The following is a 21,153-nucleotide window of genomic DNA, read 5'->3' on the forward strand; positions in this document are numbered from 1 at the left end:
GTGAGAAAACTATCCACAAGATGGGTGCCACAGTTTGCTCACACTGGATCAAAAGCGTCGACATGTGAACTTTGTCAAGGACAGCTTGAAGCTGTTTCAATGGAATCCAGAGGAATTTTTGCATCATTTCGTAACAGTGGACGAAACATGGATTTATCACTACTAGCCTAAGACTAAGGAACAGTCAAAACAATAGGTGGCATAGTGGGGAAATCTTCACCAAAGAAAGCAAAAAACCTTCCTTTGGCAGGAAAGGTTATGGCCACTGTCTTCTGGATGCTTGTGGATCTTTATAGACTTCTTGGAACAGGGCAAAACAATTACCTGAGTGTATAGTGCATGTTTGCTGGATTGTTTAAATAATGAAATAAAGGAAAAACTACCACACTTGGTGAAAAAGAATCTTTTTCACCATGACAATGCACCTGCTCACTCTTCTTTGGATTACTTTTCTGTTTCTAGATATGAAAAAATGGCTGGCAGGAAAGATTTTCATCAAATGATGAGATAATCCTATTTTGAAGAGTTGGACAAATTATACTTTATGGACTGGATCAAAAAACTCTAGCATCGTTGGACTAAGTGTATAGACCTCAAAGGAGAAAAATGTTTGTCCTCAAAAAATTGCTTTCATGTTTGCATGGACTTATCAAACAACCCTTATACATTTCAGTACTTGAGGTAGCAACTGGAGTAGATATTTGACCAGAAATGTTCAAATACAGAGGTAAAGTTTTTTGCAATGGCTACATTGCATGATTCAGGATGCCTAGTCAAAGTTCAAATTCCAGACGATTGCTGCAGAGCTTTCACAGCTCTCATCTGTTAAAAAAAAAAAAAAAAAAAAAGAGAGAGAGAGAGAGAAGCTGAATTGCACACTAATTTCTTAAGTGTTTCAGATAAGATTTATGCATATTTGAAAAGAGATCCAGAAAAATCTGGAGAACGAGCTGCTTTCAGGCCAGATACAGGTTGCCAAATTCAAATTTCCACTTTACGAAAAATATTTAAGAAATGGGAATACGAAGGATCCATAGTTTTGTAGATCTGAAAAAGGCACACAGCAATGTATCCAAGGGAAAAGTGTTTCAAAACACTACAGTTATGTGGTAAATTGAATATTATACAGAACACTATAGGCTATATTTAAGTTGGGTCAGTAGTTTGAATTTAAGGAAACACAGGAAGATTGTTTGTAAAATTAGAGGTAAGACAAGGGTACACATTATCTTCACTCTTATTCATTCATCAAAAAGACCAAAACTTTGGAAATAGCAGAAACATAGAAACTTCAGGGGCATTCTCAATGGAGAACCTATAGAACAACTAAAAATATTTCAGTTATGCATAGTTTTTAGTGAAAATGACAAATTAAATTTGGAAATAGATCACAGAATAGGTTAAACTGGTATAGTGAGAAACAGTTGAATAAATTTATATAGCAGGGGTGGCCACAACATGGCTCTTCATAATCTACTAGGAAAAAATAAACAAAGAGGAGACAACAAATAAGAGGAGAGATATAGAGAAAAACATGGTTAATAAAAATTACTGCAATAAAAAAAGTTTAATTTGAAACATGAAATAAAGTTTACTTTGAACAATTTAGAATAATTTTAAAGTCGAAACACAATAATTTTAGTTATTTACTAGCACAGGCCTTCCTTGTATCCATTTTCTTAGTAAGTCCCTTAAAATTATGTGAAAGCAGTTCTTACAAGCTCGTTATGACCTCGCCATGCACACACTCGCTTACTCCCGTACAGTCGCATCGGTCAAAGGTTGCAGCTCTTATGTCTTAACAGAATTATTTTGGCTCCAAAAGGACACATAGTTAGCCACCCCTCTTATATAGGATAAGAGAGAAATTAGCCAAAACACAACTAGCAGTATACAAGATGTTCATACCAGGATCTGAGAGTTTGGTTAGAAATAAAGCATTTGATCAAAAACTAGACTATAGATATGAGGTTTCAAAGAAAAATTAGAAGTGAACAGATAGCATCAGTGAATTAAATTTAAAAAAAATGTTTAATCCTTTATCCAATTGTAAGTAAACAAAATTTTCACAATTTAGAATAATTTTAAAGTCGAAACACAATTTTAGTAAATAACTAAAGTAAATAACTAAAATTATTTACTGTAGTTTCTTCACATCTAAGCTACTTGTATATAGAAGCTAATGATTTCACATTAATTGCCTTAGAATATCCTATACTTTCAGGTGTATATTATGGGAAGGGCCATTTCCCAGACTGGTTTTGACCTTTGTGGTTTCATCAGTGGAATTCACACCCAAAAGATATACGAAGGTTGAAGTAATAAAGAAATCATATCCTGTTTGCAAGTTGTGAAAAAGTGCCTCACTTTATTAGGATTAGAAAAAGTTGGAAGTTTTTTGTGCTTGTGGTTATGAATTAAATGAGAAAAAGCAAGAATTATATTCATGTTTATCTAACTGTAAGCATAAAAATTTTTTGCTTGTGAAGGTGGCATCGTGGCTGATTCATATTGAAAGGAATTTGATACTGTTAGCATTCAAGAGTATGTGACCATGCTTATCTAAGGTGATATGGCCATTTAAACTAGTGAGGAAAGTATACAAACCAGGTTTGTATAGGTGTTTGATAAGAGTGAGACCCAGAGAAAGACCAAAAGATTGATTCAGTCAGAATAAATCCACCTGTACCTTGATAATATTGAAGTGTTGACAAGTAAGACTAATTTGGAGGAAAATTGTTGATAGAAGATTAATAATAACGTAAACTTAATCCTGTAGTGCCGTCAAGGGATGTTCAGGCTTAAGCCTGAACACCCCTTGACAGCATATGTACCCTTGACAGTACATATCAGGAAATTGATAACGATGAATTTAATTGTATAATTTGATTCAGTTAATTTTAACTAGATAAATTTAGTTAATTATTATAAACTTAATTATTTGCTTTAGATGCCGGCTTTTTCTTCTAGACATCAATGTTAGTCATAATCACATAATCAACAACTGTAAAGTTGTTGATTATGACTAACATTATGTAAAGTGGAGAACAAAACCTTGGAGATCATCCCAAGGATGATCTCCAAGGTTTGACTAATAAACCTTGGAGATCCTGTAATTTTATGACTAAGAATAGCTGTGTGAATGTTTCAGAGTACAGGAATCTTAAATGAGATTCTAGTCTGAGGATTATCTGGTATCCTGGTGTTTGGTCAGATCATTATTGCTAACTATTGGAACGTTTTCCACTTGGTTATATTATAAATTAAAGATACCAAGAAATCATATTCTTGGTTTAATCCTTATTTAAGTGTTAGCAAACGAAGTTTACGCTTGAAATATTTTCAGGACAGGGCAACCTGTAGATAGAGGCTAATGACTTCACATCACCTGTCTTAGTATCCCATAAGCAAAACACATATCCTTACGGACACGTATAATGCTATGCATTATGGGAAATAATACTAGCAGCTTCGGTGCCATTACCCATTCCGTTAAAATTTATTAAATCACTATTTCTATTCATTCTGTATTAAAATATTAATGTTTCGATGGCTAATGTATCGATCAGTAATTGATGTGAAGTCGGTGATGGCTTGATAATGTTGACCCATATCAACATTTAGTTTAATCAAGGACAGACAATGTACTTGATTAAACTAATGTACCTTCTTTCCTAATAGCTTTTTTTTGATATTACTGAAACAAAAAAAAGCTATTAGGAAAGAAGGTAACCATTTTATTAAATATGCAGGTAATCTTAAATATCAAACAATATCAGGTAGAGTAGTGTGTGCGTGCATGTGCGCATATTAAAATGGGAAAATGTACAATGAGACTTCATGTGCTACTAAAGAAGTGAAGGAATTTTTCCATTCATTAAGAAGACAGCTGATAAAAGAATTAGTTCTTGATGGAGATCTAAACAGAATAGGAAATAACTACTAGACATTTAGAAATGTTTTGTGAAAATCTGGCAAAAATAGTAAAACTGATGGTAAGTGCCTGCTGGATTTTTTTTGTTTAGGGCATAGACTAGTCAGTACTAGCACCATGTTATTATTATTTCGGGCGACTCCAGGAGTCCTTAGACTCATCGAGGGAGGCCCTAAACATCATGTCCACACAACTATGCGATTACATTCTCACAGTATCTATCATACCTTGTCTTGAACTCGTTCACCGTCATAGCACCCACAATAGACTCTGACAGCTTATTCCACTCATTTACCACTCTAAAAGTAAAGAACCCAGCTCTAACACCCCTGCTAACCATACTCTTGCTCAACTTCCATAGGTGTCCCCTAGTTCTCCCACCACCAGTCCTGATCTCAAAAATATCCTCTGAATTAATCCTATAGAATCCCTTTAGCAATTTGAATGTCTCAATCATATCTCCCCTCTGCCTATCAACTAGGTTTCTGCAACCCACAAATCTTCAACCTGTTCTCATATGGTTCATTCCATACACCTGTTATCATCTTAGTCGCTCGCCTCTGGATCCTCTCCACTTCCTCTCCATCAAGAAGGAACTGAGGTGACCAAATCTGGGCACAGTAGTCGAGATGAGGTCTTATCAAGGCTCGGTACAGAAGTACAATAACTTGCTTGTCAAGGTATTTTTCAACAACCAAGTGAGTTGATGAGCTGATTTAGCTACTTTTGCAGTGTGCCCCCTAAACTTCATCTCCCTATCCACCAACACTCCCAAGTCCCTGGCCTCATCAATCTCTTGGAGTACAGTTCCACCAATGTGGTATACTGCTGCTAATCTTTTCACCCCAAAATGCATAACCTTACATTTTGTCACTTTAAATTGACATCCATGTTCAAACATAAAGATATGCACAAATTCACATGGAGAGAAAACAAAAGAAATCAGAAGTCTCATTGATTATATTATTTTTGACAATGATATTTTCTTGCTTGTTTGGGACATAGGACTATACATTGGCTTTGAAATAGGAAGTTATTACTCATTGAGAAGAAAGTTTTTAAAGAATCAAAGATGAGCAGCTTAAGTGAACTATAGACTCTAATATCTAAATATTATTCAAGAACAAATGAAGGAGTTTGAAAATAATCAAGTCATCTTGGAGATAGTTGTAGACCCTGAAAAAAACATTGAAGAAAAGGAAAAAAAAAAAAATTGTCAGAATTTCATGGTGGACTCGGGAAATTAGAGGCAGTCAAGGAAAATAAAGAAAGCTTATCAAAAATTACTGGCAAAATAAGTTGGCATGTACTCTGAGAATACAGAGAAAATTGTAAGAAAACAAATGCAATGGGTAAAACCATTTAAACAAGTCATTGGGAAAACAAAATACATATCAAGAAATATTCTGAAGTCTGTTGATAAAGCTTAGAAATGAAAATTGGAATATTATAAAATCAGAAATGAAAAAGATAGTGGAAAATGAAGAATTATACATGTTAATGAAAAAGGCAGTGACAATACAGTAATAGCAAAGCAGTCTGGAGTACATATTGATATTAGCAGTAGAAAAAAGCCATCGAAGGAAAGAGCAGCTTAATTAAATCTTTGATCGGAATGCTCAAATATTGAAGATATAAGTTTTATAGTGGCTATGCTACATAATCCAGAAAACTTGGTCAGAAGATTGCTTTTCAGATGATTGGAGTAGAGTTCTCATCAAAAAAGGAAATGAAACTGAATGAAAGTATTAGAGGAATTTCACTGTTTCTTTGAGTCTTCAGTTCACCTCTGAAAGCCACTGAACTTTAATTTGTTATGACTTTTTTTTGTAGATCTTGCCCAAAACAATGGTTATCTTCCTTTTTTTAGGTCTTGTGTATACAATAATATATCAGTGGCATTGCATGCTCATTTCAGTCGGGTGTGCTGTCATGTGGGTTATGCAACCCGTGCTACAAATTTCACATGAATTTGCATGTGTCCAGAAAATTTTCCAGGGGGTAAAGCTTGGAGACAAATAATCACATCAATAAATATTTTATAATTATTGATGTAATTAAATAATTACATCAATAAATGTTTTTTAGCTTTTTTAATGTCATTTGTTGATATAAACTATAAATATTGTTTTATATCATTTGTTGATATAAACTAAAAAAATTGACCAGCATATTTTATTAAAAATCAACTAATTAATTAATCCTAAATTAAATAATTTTAGTTTAAAAGTGAAAAAATCATCAAACTAACAAGTAAAATATTAAATTACATACACTTTTTTAAAAATGTATTTTTTTTTGTCTAAATTTGTTTCACTATAAATTTACAACTTGCACTTCACTCTGTAACCCACTGGTCACTATTCACAAATCAGAAAAAGAATGAACCAAAAACAGGAACATGTTTTATTGTTGCAATAAAACAATGTTCTATGGCTACCTTACTGTGGGCCAAACAGGCCAACCCATAATAAAATTTTAAGACGAGCATTCCCAGGTTCGAGGGTGTAAGATTACATATCTCAATCAATTTTACAATTATAAATTATGGAATTTTTTAATTGATCCCAGGGGAAATGTCCCCCTGTGGACGCCCATGACCGTGCGATTGCATTTTATCAATGTATGAAAGTTTTGAGAGGGCATAGTGCATCTGTGCTCATCTTAATTGGTCCAATGCAATTAATTGCAGGATAACTTTGAATACTTTTGCATAGAGTGGGGAACAATCTGTTTTAAGATTTATTAGAAAACAATGGAGACTGGTATATTTGAAAGATGAAAATATGTGAACCATCATTTATAAGACATGTGAGAATAGGGAAGAATGAGTGAGAGTAGAAACGCTTCCATTAATGGTAATGGTCAGTTTATCATTAATTAATGGTAAATTAATAATTATCATTTGTGATGTGTCTTATAAGTTGCTGTGTAGAGCAAATAACACAATCCTATAAATTCTAAACACAAATAAGTGAATTTGATGGCATAATTAAAAAAAAACCTATGAAGAGTATTACAGGAATAAATATGGTTTGATAGAGCAGCAAATCATCTCCTAAAATTTGTTGCACATGTTACGTGGATTTCTCTGGTTTGTCTATATTTTGCTCAGTTTTCCAAGAATTTTATTTTGTTTACTGAGACTCAGTATACATTACATCCGATCATTATTATCGGAATTATCCACACCTTCGGGAATCCTAAATTAGTTTTTTTTAGTATCAGCAGTTCTGTCTTATCAATCTTACATATGCTGGTATTTTGTTGTAGATCAACATCTTATAATATACTGAATATGAATTTTTATTCAGGAATAGATATTTTTTACTGTCTGTTTCTGAAGACTAGAATAAAAATGTCTCTATATACCATTAAAAAACTTTGCAACCTCAACAGGTGCTATACTGCATAAGCAAAAGAAAAAACAATTAGCAGTTAGCATTTTTCTCCTAACATCCACTTTGTTCAAAACTGCTGTCTTTCCATGATTTCAAGATGGAATCATGGAAAGACAGCAGTTTTGAACATGAGAGGTGGAATCATGGAAAGACAGCAGTTTTGCCTGCATGGTAGTCAAGCCTTCTGGTCCTTTGTGAGGGACCAGAAAGATAGATTGCCTTTTTTAACAGGAGACAAAGTTTTTGTATTTGGCACATATGAAATTTACATAGGATTTATGGTTTTTCTTGCATTCATTTCAGATGGTAGGTTGGAACATGACTTTAATTTGAGGCACTGAATATATGCTAAACTATTTTGGACTGCTTTAGCACATTTGTAGGAGGACTTGGGGGGATGGCTAAGATGAAGGTTGATGGTTTGCAATAGTGTTCAGAATGAAGGCCTTCATTTCAGTAAAGATTTCAATTATGTGGCAATCATGCGTTTTGGTGATTAGAGTAGAAATAGTAATCGGAGCATGAAAAGAGTTGTAAAAATCCTTGAATCTGAATTGCTGCCATTGTAGTGCTACAGAATGACACTGAGGTTGACTGGGAGAAGATTGGTCTGTAGAAAAAGAAATATGGATAAATTTATTTGGATTTGCCAAGAGATCAAAGTTTTATAATGTACTTGGAGGCAGTACATCCAGGCTATTGGTGGAGAGAGTGATGAGAATTAATATTCTTGTTGGCAATTTGTGGAGGTAGCAGATAATTTCCTTTCCAGCATGGTGTGTATGAAATTAAAGAAGGGAGCCAGTTTGAGTTATGAACATGCATGGGCTAGATTTATCCATAAGTTAGACAGCTACAGCTTAGGATCTCAATTATAAGTATCTCCACCTCAGTTTAGATAACCTAAATCCTTTCTTTTAGTGTTACACGGTGATCAGCATTCATTTTAGAAATTATGGACTTTACAACAGTGTTATAAATAATTATTTTACTTTCCCAACATTTCAACCTTCATATCTGGAGTATATACAAGGACAAGCTGGTTTTTTTCATATATTTTTTCACTAGAGGCCATGCAAGTAGAATAACCATTGATCAGATCATTGTTTAGCATACTGTGTGAAATGTAACTCGGCTTGTCCTTGTATATACTCCAGATGATGACCTTAATCTGAAGCTCTAAACGTCGAAAAATGAAAATAGTTAACCTAAAATTTACTCAATAAAGGGCTCTTCAAAAGTTAAAGCTTAGGGGCCACAACAACCAATCTGGCTCTGTGAACATGAATTTAAGCTAGATAATCTGTAGGGGTAATTAAACCTGTATGAAATCGGGTTTAATTACCCCTACAGATTATTAAATTTGACAGTGTTTCATAGGTCTTAATGGAAGGCATCATTTGTTATACTTTGGATGGCTGAGGCAAATGGTTCAGTTAGGAGAAGCACATGTTTTGATACCCATAGATGGTAGTGCACATCGTTAATTTTTTATTGATGTCCTGGATGTTGGTGAAATGGAAGCGATTGTTATTGTATAAATTGATGTTTGTTTTTTATTTTTGTTTTTTGTGCAAGTTTTTTCTTATAACTTTGGTGACATTAGTATTTATTTGGTTGTTTTTCATGGTGATATAGTGCAAGAAACTTGTTGGTCATTCCATACTTGGACTTCCTGGAGGGAGTCCAAGTATGAAATGACCTGACAGTGAGAAGCAATAGGGATATTTCCCAGCTGATTAAGGAATTCTGTTCATAAGACAAGCCTTCATGAGGCTGTCTTATTACTAGAATGCTAAAATTAGGCCCTTATTAAATTCTTAACCATACCATTCTCTGCAAGGTGGACTCCATTAATAAGTATTCATTATTTACTTAATGACAAATACTCGTATTAATTTGATGGCCTTATAAACACTTATGCAATTTTAAATTGCTTACTTAGTGTCTTGTCTCATTTATATTCCTTATTAGTATGGTCAAATCTTCTTTCCCAGTCCTCCTGTGATTATCAAATAACTGGCTACAGTTTCAATATGAATACAGTTTTAACTGTGCTTTTCTTTCAATTATTTTTAGTTTTCTAAAAGTTATTTCTCATTATTATGCCGGCCTGGTTGGCTGAGTGGCTAACGTATCTATGTACCTCTCCAGCCAAAAGGCTGTGGGTTAGAATCTTGCCGGGGGCATTGCGATTGTGAAAATGCTAGTGATAAACAGTAGATGCCGTTGGTGCAGATGAAGGTAGTTGCAGTTGGTGGAGACAGTTGTAGAGTAGGTGCCCTCCCTCAATGAGTCTTTGGACTCCTCTGGAGGTATTATGTAATAATAAAGAATTCCATGTTTCTTGCAGAAAACATTATTTTCACATAATTTGATAGTCAAATCTGAAGCATTACTAGTTGAGATGAAAATCTCATGTATAACTATAATCTTTACTAAATTTTAGGCATTGCCTCTACATTTCAGATGACTCCAATTACATTCCATTAGTCATTTGCCATCATTAATTTATTATTATTATTAATAAATTATTATTATTAAAAAATTTATTATTACACAATACCTCCTCTGGAGGTATTATGTAATAATAAAGAATTCCATGTTTCTTGCAGAAAACATTATTTTCACATAATTTGATAGTCAAATCTGAAGCATTACTAGTTGAGATGAAAATCTCATGTATAACTATAATCTTTACTAAATTTTAGGCATTGCCTCTACATTTCAGATGACTCCAATTACATTCCATTAGTCATTTGCCATCATTCAGTGAATAATGTTTTTCTTTCACATGATCAGATTTTCTTAAGCTGTTTCGCTTTGAAATTTTTCAAAAATTTCATTTTGATAATTGTTTTCCCAAGGTGCAACTGTATTTATGATTCAGGATGGCAGTGTAAGGTAACAATTTTAGCCCTCTTTAAGGTTTTTAATAATTAGTATGTTTGCAATGATTACTCCTACTTCTAGGTCCACATCAGAAAATCTAAATATCGAAGATCTGTTTGTTGGATAATACTACTTAGCTTTCTGCTGCTATGGCTTGATATCTTAATTGCATGTTAAATCCAAACCACCCAAAGAAAGAAAGACAAATTACCTTTATCAAATTATTTTCTGTATATAGAAATCTGGGTTTGGTTTACCTTATGTAGATACTTTTATTTCTTATTACTTAACCAAAATGTTCCATAACTCTTATGTGTGTAGAGGCTTAAGTGCTGTGAGGACATGTTGGAGGATTAATGGATTTTTTACAACACTCAAAAAGAATTAAAATAGAATTTAATACTTCCTATATTTCGTCCTAGTCACTAGGACATCTATAGGGATTACAAAACAATTAATGTAACATATACACAAATAACAAAAAACAAAGCCCAACCACGTGGGTGACACTAAAGTCCTATCTAGGTAGAGCGCCCTCTAAGGGCAGTAGTAGGTGGCCTGGAATGCAAGGTGGGAACTCTGGTGATGAGTGTTTCCCAAATCTTCGGAAGCTTAATGCAACCATATTTATTGAGATTTGGAAATTGATCTTCATTTTAACGCAGTTTGGTATCACTCTTTTATCCTGACATCGTTTTAAAAAGGCCAGCCTATTTAGTTGCCTAGATAGTCGTAGTTTTGACTTACCGTATTGCTTGGATTTGCGTGCTAATTCTTCTCCATGGATGATTAGAATAAGTGTGTAGAGGCTTAAGTGCTGTGATGACATCATGTTGGAGGCTTAATGGATTTTTTACAACACTCAAAAAGAATTAAAATAGAATTTAATACTTCCTACATTTCGTCCTAGTCACTAGGACATCTACTGGGATTACAAAACAATTAATGTAACATATACACAAATAACAAACAATACTAAGCCCAACCATGTGGGTGACACTAAAGTCCTATCTAGGTAGAATGCCCTCTAAGGGCAGTAGTAGGTGGCCTGGAATGTAAGGTGGGAACTCTGGTGATGACCTTTTTAAAACGATGTCGGGATACAAGAGTGATACCAAACTGCATTAAAATGAAGATCAATTTCCAAATCTCAATAAATACGGTTGCATTAAGCTTCTGAAGATTTGGGAAACACTCGTCACCAGAGTTCCCACCTTACATAACTCTTGTTAGCTCCCACTTTTGCTTATTAGAGAAATAGACAAAGTAAAAATGACTTTGCCACCTCCTGGTGATATGTGCAATGGACTTAACCTGCTGGTTTGGTTGAGCAAATGAACAATATCTGTTTTTTTAACCAACAGGCTGTTTGTCCGAGCATTAGCTTGCAAATGTAGCTATAGTCCAGTTTTCTACATTTGCCCTCCATTTCCTGCATAGTTGGCAGAGTGATTAGTATACTCACTCTCCAAACCATTAGACTACATGTTCAAATCCTGCTATGCATGGATGTTTGTAATTCTTTAGGTGGAAGATGAATTTCATTGCTCAGTGTGAAACCACCTCCTAGTTTACATGGAGGCTTAAAAAAAGTTCCATGTTTGGTCTCTAGAACAGGGTTTCTGGATAGCCTACCCACAGTATGAAATCTACTATAGGTTTGCAAATAACCTTTCATTGGTGGGAGCAACATAGCCAGGAAACCACTTTACTTCTCCTCTTTCAAATGGAGGTGTTAGCTAGCTCATTCCCTAGGTAATAATTATACCATCACCTGCATTTTATGTAATATGTAGGGAATGAAAGGCTCTGCTATTTTCTTATAATGTATTCATTTATATACTAAGTGTGTATATATGTGCATTTTATTTTATTTTTTTTCGCCTCTCTCCAAAGGATCCTGGAGCTGGTATAATTCCTCGTTCACTCCATCAACTTTTTGAAGAATTGAAAGAAACGAATCTTGAATTTTCAGTCAGAGTATCCTTCCTTGAGTTGTATAATGAAGAGCTTTTTGATTTATTAAGTACATCTGGTCATTTATCAAAATTGCGTCTCTTCGAAGATACTGCGCATAAGGTAAATTGTTAATAGTTGATAATCTGATTTAGAATTGTTGCCATCATTCTCATATACTTGTTATATATTTTCAATATTCATTATTTTAATATTGTTATATTAAAATGAGACTTGTTAATAAGTTATGTATCATAAAATCTTTTATTGTAAAAATACTAAAGAGAAGAGTTAGCAGTATTATACCATAAAATTGCTTGATAAATTTAAAGAGATTGTTATAGATCAAATAACTGATCCTTTTCAATACAAGTTTCTAATCAAACTTTTTAAGGGAATGTGTACTAGGCATATACATGGATACTTCTACTGCTTACACATATTGAAAAAATATAAAATTTTATTCAAAAACTTATTTTCATCTAATGGTAACATTGATATCATTAGAAAAAGACTGGTAACTACATTTGAAATGGGAATCTTTTTAGCTTGTATCTTGGTTGCAGCTGAGTTGACAGGAACACTATTAGAGTTCAAAGAACAATTGTCAAAGTTTCTGTAGATTAAATAAGCTAAAAAAATTGTCTAGTGGTTACAAAAAAAACTACCATTTAGAAATTTGATAATTATCATCTAACTACAATCAAGAACTCTGCTCATGCATCATTGTTACTTTGGAGAGACTGGCTGCTCTGCTTAGATTAGAATCCCACAACATCATAACTATATTGCATTTTTGAAATCTGACAAGTCTAGCCTTGCTTCTCATGCTACTGAAACTAAGCAGAGAAAAGTTTTTGGAAACAGATTCTTCATTCCAGGAGGTTCAAATATGATCATGTTTTCCATGAAACATGTGAAATGCTAAGAAATGATCTGAAAAGGTTCAGATCAAGAGCAGTTCGTTGTATGCCATTCTCCAAGTTTTGGGAACTGATTGATTACATAGTCCAACACAATTTTTGTTGACTTTTATATAAGACTTGTTTTTTACTAATTTGGGTGTACTGATTTTTCAAATATCAAACCCATTTTTCTCTATCACATCAGGTTTTTCCTCTATGGCATTTCCTTTTTGCTAATTTGTAAGTTTTTGATAGTTTTAAGGAGGCAGTACTATTTAGAGGATCAAAAAATCGATTTGTTAATATTTTCTGAAAGTAGTACTATTTAGAAGATCAAAAAATCGATTTTTTAATATTTTCCGAAAGTATGTACTATTAAAAATCTGTTCCTAACTTTTCATCAAGAAATTCGAAAAATTCCTGAAGATATAGTCTATTATTCAAAGCGGTGTGCAGATCAGAATTGGAGCACTCACTGCTCTCGCTTGTTAGTAAACGAATAAATGCATAAGAACCTGCAATGGCACGTACTGGTGCTTTGAATGGGAGAGAGGCCGATAATTAGATACATAACTACTTAACAATATTCATTAAAAATTACAAGAATATTTATAAAAAAAATAACAATTTTACTTACACATGAGTTTCAGGGAATAAATTTTTGTTTGTAGCAATTTCTGCTGTGTTCTGTTTTTGGCAATCCCTTTGAATACTCCAACAGTAGTTGGCCATCATGTGAGAATCCAATCTTTTGTACCGATCTTCCATAGTTTTTAAGTCTTGATGAAATCTTTCGCCTTGTTCATCGCTTACAGCACCTAAATTCTCGGGAAATCTATCAAGATGACTGTATAGGAAATGAAGCTTTATGCTCATGTTGCAACCTAGGCGCTGGAAATTTTCAAGCATTGTTTCCACTAGATCTTTGTAATTGCACGCTTTTTTGTTTCCAAGAAAATTATTTGCAACCATCATAAATGAAGTCCAGGCCTCTTTCTCAATTTCGTTCATAAAGTTGATGAAATTTGGGTCTCATTAAAGTTCTAATTTGTGGTCCATCAAATACACCGGCTTTAATTTTTTCATAACTAAGTTGTGGAAATTTTTCGCATATGTATTGGAAACAGTCACCTTGTAAATCTAAAGCTTTAACATACTGCTTCATAAGACCTAGTTTGATGTGTAGAGGTGGAAAAATGATTTTTTCTCTGTCGATTAAAGGTTGATTTATAACATTCTGTTCTCCAACATTTAAGGATATTCTAAGAGGCCAATGTTTCTGACTCCAGTGTTGGTTTCTAGCTCGACTATCCCAGAAGCATAGAAAACACGGAAACTTCGTGTATCCTCTTTGAAAGCCAAGTAAAAAGTTCACCATTTTAAGATCCACACAGATGATTCAGTTATGGCCTGTATATTTTAATAACTTCAAAACCTTTTTAATGTCTCCTCATATGTTTCCTTTAAGTGGACCGAATAGCCAATAGGAATTGAGCCATATACATTCCCATTGTATAGTAAGACACACTTGAGACTTCTGCTTGAACTGTCGATAAATAAATGCCACTCATTTGAATGATATTGTACAACACTCATTTCAGTTAGTACATGACACATTGTTACAGTAAACAAACCCACACTCGTGTTTAAAATATTGTACAAGATTACTTTCCCTAAAAAAGTAATCTTGTACAATATCTTGAAGCTAACATTTCTGATGATTCCTTTGATAGGCCCAAATCTCTTACTAAGTCATTCAATTCTGCTTGAGTAAAACGTCGTGGTCCAGAACTAGAAATTTAATTTTCATTGTCTAAATCAACATCCGGGTCTTGCTCCTCAAGAACATCTGGCATATCCCGATCATGCTCGTTCTCAAGTAAAGGAAATCCTTTATAAATTGGCACAGCTATTTCATTGGAATGAGCAACTGGCCAAATTCTTGAATCAAGATTTGGATACACAATTTTTTTTCTTATTCTTCTTATTATAACCAGAAGTCTGAACCAAGCAAAAAATAACAATCATCTACATGATTTTTCGGTTCATGCCAAATCATTGGAATGCCTACTGTCGTAAATTTTCTACACATGACTTATACGCTTTATTTGGAGCCCATGAATTGTCCTGATCTGCAAGTTTTACATAAAAGTATGCAAAGTACACTTTCTTAACGAAATCAGTGATATTTATCCTTTGACTGGGAACAGTAAAGCTGCCACAAATGTAGCAGATGGAATCTACACTATTGACACATTTTTGAGTAGCAGACATGATGTATTTTCTTCACTGCCGACTAACATGCAACTAACAAGACAAAAAAAACATACTTTATCGAAATGTTATAAGCGCTCATCCTACTTTCAAGATCGGTTAACGATTGACTGATTTCGATCGTTCTTTGTCCGTTATGACGCATATAGCATTCATTTGTTTTAGGCAGTTGTCATCTCCTACATTTCATCACCTAAATGTATTAGGTCGGTTATCGGCCTCTCTCGCATTCAAAGCGCCAGTACGTGCCGTTGCAGGTTCTTATGCATTTATTCGTTTACTAACAAGCGAGAGCGGTGAGCGCTCAGATTCTGATCTGCGCACCACTTTGAATAATAGGCTATATCTTTGGGAATTTTTCGAATTTCTTGATAAAAAGTTAGGAACAGATTTTTAAAAGTACATACTTTCAGAAAATAATATTAAAAAATAAATTTTTTTAATCCTCTAAATAGTACTGCCTCCTTAAAACTATCAAAAACTTACAAATTGGCAAAAAGAAAATGCCATAGAGGAAAAACCTGATGTGATAGAGAAAAATGGGTTTGATATTTGAAATCAGTACACCTAAATTAGTAAAAAACAAGTGTCGGATCATAATCAGCAAAAAAAATTTTTTTTTTGTAGGCCAGTGTTATTAGTAACTAACTGTTCATAATTTTTATTACTGATTATTTAATCAGTAGAAACTTTTACATTATTATTCCTTTGAACTCAGAAAGAGAAGACTTGAAAGAATTACTGGAAATAGCAAAAGGAAAGAGTGAGAGTTAGGGAATCTGTTGCTGCAGTATGACAGAGTTGAGCCGAGAAGGAGGGCCATAATAGCGAATGACTTAATGCGCAAGTTATGTGGGAGTGGCGAGTTCAACAGGTGAGAGGACTTCAAGAAGAGTGGTTTGTACCTGAATGGATTTGGTGTTTAGAGACTGGAAAAATTGTTGTTGAATGAAGTGAAATTGGATGTGCAGAGTCAGGGAAACAAGCTTTTTTTTTGGGGGGGGGGGGGGGGGGCTGTTGAGTGGATATGCAGATATCAGTGAGGCAATTAAGTGCCTGAGTTAGTACAAGGTGTTAAGATAGGGATGGCCCTGAGGGAGTTTTGCACTTTAGGTACACTAATGCCAGGAGTATTAAGAATAAACAGGAAGAATTTTTGGCTTTTGTTGGCTCATCCTGGCCAAAGGTTACTGGCATTATTGACACATGGGTAACAGAAGATGATATAGTTAGTGGGATAGAATGTAAAGGGTATAGTGTGTTCAGGAAGGATAGAGAAAAGAATGGGGGAGGAGTGTTATTGATGATAGCTGATGAACTGCAGCCAAAGAGTAGAAGTTCGACTGCAGGACAATGAAAATAGCACATTTGAGGCTATCTGGTGGGAGATTAAGGACAGCAGAACAAAATATACAGTTGTGTGCTGCTATAGACCAGGGGATGGAAAAGATGGATATAGTATTGGAAGTTTATTTTGCACTTGGTTAGACTATAATAAATTTAGTTTAATCCTTTATCCAAGTATAAGCAAACAAAGTTTGTGCCTGAAAATATCTTCAGGACAGAGGTAAGGTGGTACATCCCTTGGCAACTCGTAGCAAAGGTGGACCAAGTTCTCATCACTCCTTGTCTCAGTATCTCCCATAATGCAAAACACATCTCCTTGCAGACATGTATACTGCTATGCATTAAGGGAAGGGCCACTACCCAGATTGGTTTCGACCTTTGAGGTCTCGTCAGTGGGAGGCAGACCCAAAGTGGTGATACTAAGGCAGAAGCAATGGAGAGGTCATATTTACCTATACGAGTTGCCAACCAGTTTATCACCTTATTATTAAATTACTCTGGATTTAGAGAAAGATGTTGGAAGTTTATTTTGCACTTGGTTAGACTATAATAAATTTGGTTTAATCCTTAACCAAGTGTAAGCTTGGATAAAGGATTAAACTAAATCCTTTAATTATTATTATGGGGGATTTCAACTATGGTAACATTGATTGGGGAAGGAGAAGAGGACACATGGGAGGAAGGAAATGGATTTTATGCAGTTACTAAGAGAATTCCTGAGACAGCATGTAATGGAATATACTAGGGGTTCGAGAGTGCTGAATCTAGTAATTGCATCTGCGAATTTGTCTATAACAAATATGACCATGTTGTCACCATTAGAGACAGTGATCATATGATCTTGACCTGCAAGGTGGCTAAATGTGTGAAATTTTCAGTTAAGACAAGGTATATATGTAGAATTACTGGGCTGGTAAGTATGACAAGCTTAGGAAATTGCTTGGATCAGTGGCATGACATGTAAAACTGCAAGGGCTGAATGTTGATAGTGCATGGAGAGATAGTATGCATCGGTAAATAAAATGCACACCTAGAGTCAGGAGAGTAAATAGTGGGAGTTAAATGGATGAATAACATTAAGCTGGAGCTGAAAAAAATTTGTGGAGGGAATTCAAAAAGAAGGATGACTTATAGGCACACAAACAGTACAAGGCACAGGCTAGAAGGGTAACTAGCGTGGTAAAAAAAAAAGCAAAAGCAGATTATGAAAGGAAGTTAGCAGTGTGGGCTAAAGAGAATCCCAAACGGTTCTTTTGATATGCTGCAAGTAAAAGAAAAAAGGTATATGGCAGAATGATTTCAAGGAATGCTGATGGTGGGAAGGTAATTGAATCAGTCAATAATAGAATTACTAAGTGAACACTTTGCAAAACTATATCATCCAGGCAGTGATATTGGAGGAATGATGGAGCCAATGGCTTATACAGGAACTGTGGTGAATGATATGGAAGTGAATAGCATATTACAGAACCTTAATGTGAATCCATCCATGTGATTGGTTAGTATACCAGCTCAAGTCTTATGTGAAGTGGCAAAGGAATTGTCAGTGCCCTTGACCATATTGTTTAATCTAAGTCTTGGCTTGTCCTGAGGGAATTGAAAGAGGGAATAAAATTCCATTGCATAAAGGAAGCTCCAAGACTGCTGTAACAAATTACTGACCGATCAGCATAGGAGTTATCAAAGTATTAAAGAAGTTGGTCAAGAGCAAAATGCAGAAATGGATAGGTGGAAATGGAATACTCTGAGGGGCAGCATGGTTTTGTGAAGGGTAGATCATGCCTCAGTAACTTGTTCACATTTTTTAATACGGTGACTGTTGAATTAGAAAAGGTAATGAGTTTATAGTGATACTGCTGGACTTTCAAAGGCCTTTGACAGGATACCACATGGAATCCTAATCAGTATACTGTAGCACATGGGGATGGGTATAGGGTTGGTGAGATGGATAGGAGGGTGGTTGATGGAGAGATATCAAGTAGTTTATTCAGGAGTAGTCCAAAAGGCCTGTGACTAGTGGTGTGCTGCAGGGTTCTCTTGGACCATTGCTATTTAATTTGTTCATTAATGATATAGGAAAGGATCTGAGAGGAACTGTTCAATTATTTGCTGATGATGCTAAGTGGGGTAGAGCCATAGTTAATACACATGTCAAATTTTTGCAGGATGATTTGGATAGATTGGCAGACTGGGTAAAGGAGAATGGATGTCAGTTTAATGTGGCAAAGTGTAAGGTTATGTATTATGGGGTGAAAAGATTATCAGCAGTATACCACATCATTGGAACTGTACTCCAGAAATTGACCAAGTGAGAGACTTGGGAGTGTTAGTGGATAGGGAGTTAAAGTTCAGGGGACACATAGCAAAAGTAACTAAATCAGATCACTTGGTTACTGCAGAATACTTTGACGAGTAGAGACAAGCAGGTTATTGTTCCTCTTTACTGAGCCTTGATAAGACCCCATCTTGACTACTGTGCAGATCTGGGCACCAGGGTTTCTTGATGGGGAGGAGGTAGAGAGGATCAAGAGACGAGTGACCAAGATGGTAGCTGGTCAATGGAATTAACCTTATGAGAATGGTTGAAGATTTGTGCGTTATTACAGAAACTGGTTGATAGATGGGAAAGGGGTGATATGATTGAGACATTCAAATTACTGAGGGGTTTTTATCAGATTAATTCAGAGGAAATTTTTCAGAACAGGTGTGGTGGGAGAATTAGGAACCATCAATGGAAACTGAGCAAGAGTGTAGTTAGCAAGGGTGTTAGAACTAGGTTTTTTACTTGGAGAGTGGTGAATGAGTGGAATAAACTGCCATGACTATGAATGAGTTCAAAGCAAAATATGATAGATGCTGTGCAAATACTGAATAATTCTTGACACGATGTTTAGCACCTCCCTCAATGAGTAAAGACTCTTTGGAATTGCCCATAATAATAAAAACTCAAATAGGTTTGATAATAGCATTTTCAAAGAATTTTGCACCTCTTTGCATAGGAAAGTTTAGATCTCAGGGATATTGGCTTTTTGATGAAGTCGTCTGTTTCTTATGAACCATGGTGCATTATATGCTTTCTTTTAGTGTTGCACGGTGTTAGCATTCATTTTAGAAATTATTGACTTTACAACCGTGTTGTTGTTATAAATAACTATTTTAATTTCCTAACATCTCAATCTTCATATGAAGGTCATCTGGAGTATATACAAGGACAAGCTGAGTTACATTTCACACAGTAAGCTAAAGAAACAGTGATTTGATCACAGTGTTAATGTCTTCTGTGTCACTCCTCTGAGCACGACCTTCAGATTTCTCTTCGAGCTGAGGGAGATGACTTCTAGTGAAAAAAAAAAAAGATAAAATTAATTAAAAACTACATCAAAGCTAAATTCCTAAGAGTTTTCTTACAGTAAAATGATGTCCTATTTTTAACATTACAATTGTTATATTAGATTTAGGATTCTGGATTATCTATAGTCCTGTTTAAGTCCTGCCAGTTTCTTGTGGCTGCTATGACTGATTGAGTTCAAAGCAAAGTATGATAAATACTGTGCAAATACTGAATAGTTCATGACATGATGTTTAGGGCCTCCCTTGATGAGTAAGGACTCTTTGGAATTACCCATAATAATAAAAACGCTTTAAGAGTTGACTATAAACAAGACTGTAGATAATTGAGAATCCTAAATTTAACAATTGTAATGTTAAAAATAGGACATCATTTTACTGTAAGAAAACTATCTTAAATAGAATTTAGCTTTGATAGTTTCTAAATAATTTTAGCTGTTTTTTTTTATTAGAGGTCATGCCAGTAGAATAACTTTTGATCAAATCAAAGTTTCTTTAGCTTGCTGTGTGAAATGTAACTCAGCTTGTCCGTGTATATTTGTATATACTCCATATGAAGGTCAAAATGTCGGGGAAATTAAAATAGTTGTTTATAACATGGTTGTCAAGTCCATAATTTCTAAAATGGGTGCATTATATGCTTTTGTTAAACATTTGTTTTGGATTATCTGTAATTTGCTAATGTTTGAATCTGTGTGTGAGCCATACAGGACTGGCCTGATTAGCATCTTGTAAAAGAGCAGTTTGAGTTGAGTTCTGTGCTTAATTTATACAGCAATCTGTACCATTAAAATTAATCAACATGTACAACAAACACAAGCCTTCCTACACAGTTTTGCACTTAATTTATCCTAGGTCAATTAATTGCAAATTATTAACAGAATTTAAGGGACAAGAATTACCAGAGGAGTTTAAATCAATTTTTGTCCCCATTCCAAAAAAGATAGGAGATTTAGACTGTAACTATTTTAGAACGATGGGTCTTATAACTCGCACAGCAAAAATTTTGGCACAAATATTAAGAATAAAATAGAAAAAGAAATGAATGAGGAACAGTTTGGATTCTGAACCAACAGAAGAACAATAGAGGCTACAA

The 21,153-nt window shown here is 34.6% G+C and overlaps 1 protein-coding gene across 2 annotated transcripts in view; it reads left to right on the top strand.

Moving 5' to 3' along the window:
- Positions 1-21,153, top strand: part of LOC150109817 (kinesin-like protein KIF11) — a 575,645-nt gene that overhangs the window by 76,890 nt on the left and 477,602 nt on the right. For both annotated transcript variants that reach the window (XM_090396826.1, XM_090396834.1), the window contains exon 5: positions 12,124-12,306. In XM_090396826.1, coding sequence (XP_090252952.1) covers positions 12,124-12,306 — 183 coding nt within the window. The remainder of the gene's footprint in view (positions 1-12,123; positions 12,307-21,153) is intronic.

This window comes from Typopeltis vanoorti, chromosome 1 (assembly GCF_054136105.1).
Source record: "Typopeltis vanoorti isolate ZY-2024b chromosome 1, IOZ_Tvanoo_1.0, whole genome shotgun sequence".
NCBI classification, from domain to species: domain Eukaryota; kingdom Metazoa; phylum Arthropoda; class Arachnida; order Uropygi; family Thelyphonidae; genus Typopeltis; species Typopeltis vanoorti.